Source organism: Chondrus crispus, genomic scaffold (assembly GCF_000350225.1).
Source record: "Chondrus crispus Stackhouse genomic scaffold, scaffold_160, whole genome shotgun sequence".
In the NCBI taxonomy this organism is placed as follows: Eukaryota; Rhodophyta; class Florideophyceae; order Gigartinales; family Gigartinaceae; genus Chondrus; species Chondrus crispus.
In genome coordinates, this window is record NW_005179045.1 from 120041 (window position 1) to 120958 (window position 918).

Sequence of the window (918 nt, forward strand, 5' to 3'; positions counted from 1 at the left end):
ATGGAAGACGCGATTGCCCAAATCGTGTCTTACTTCAAGCATGCGGCGCAAGGTCTTGAAGAACGCAAGCGGGCGCTCTACCTGCTTGGGCCAGTCGGTAGGGGTAAGTCATCGGTTGCCGAAAAACTCAAAGGGCTGATGCAGGCCTTTCCGATCTACGCACTCAAGGACTCACCGGTTAATGAGTCACCCCTGGGGCTCATTAACCCAGAGCGGGATAGTGAGGGAGGCACTGGAAAAGGAATATGGCATTCCCAGCGCTATCTGACCGGCATCATGAGCCCGTGGGCGATCAAGCAGCTCGCTGAATTCGACGGTGACATCACCCAGTTCAAGGTTGTCAAGATTCAACCCTCAGTGTTTTAGCAAGTGGGCATTGCCAAGGCAGAACCTGGTGATTAGAACAATCAGGACATCTCATCTCTGGTTGGCAAGGTCGATATCCGCAAACTGGAATCACTCGCTCAGGACGATCCTGATACCTATAGCTACTCGGGCGGCTTGTGTCTGGCCACATCTGGTCGATGCCTGGAATAGAAGGCATCTATATGTGGATGTGCCGGTATTACAAGGCTCTCAGAGGATCGACCTGCTTAAAGCATGGCCATGCAGCGGACTACAACACCGCGTACACCGGTTGGATTCAGAAATCGTATTTTGGCCGAATTTCCAGTCCGCCGCTTTGCGCTGTACTGACAAGATTCACGCCCTAAGTGGAGGTTTGCACAACTATCTAGAGCAGCAAAAAAACAACCTGTTGGCTGCTTCTGGCGGCCAAGTCAATCTTGTCCATCGCTCACCCACCATATTGTGAGGTAGCGCATCTGGATTACAGGGCGATACTGGCCGCCGTGTAGCGTTCTTAGACGATTGATATCCCTTGGTACGCGTGAAGAACCAGAAATGGCTCTGGCTAGG

The 918-nt window shown here is 52.4% G+C and overlaps 1 protein-coding gene across 1 annotated transcript; it reads left to right on the plus strand.

The window, feature by feature from the left end:
* On the plus strand, positions 1-366 carry CHC_T00002908001 (hypothetical protein). Its single transcript, XM_005714237.1, has one exon. The coding sequence runs from the start codon at positions 1-3 to the stop codon at positions 364-366; it is 366 nt and encodes a 121-aa protein (XP_005714294.1).
* The last annotated feature ends 552 nt before the right edge of the window (positions 367-918 follow it).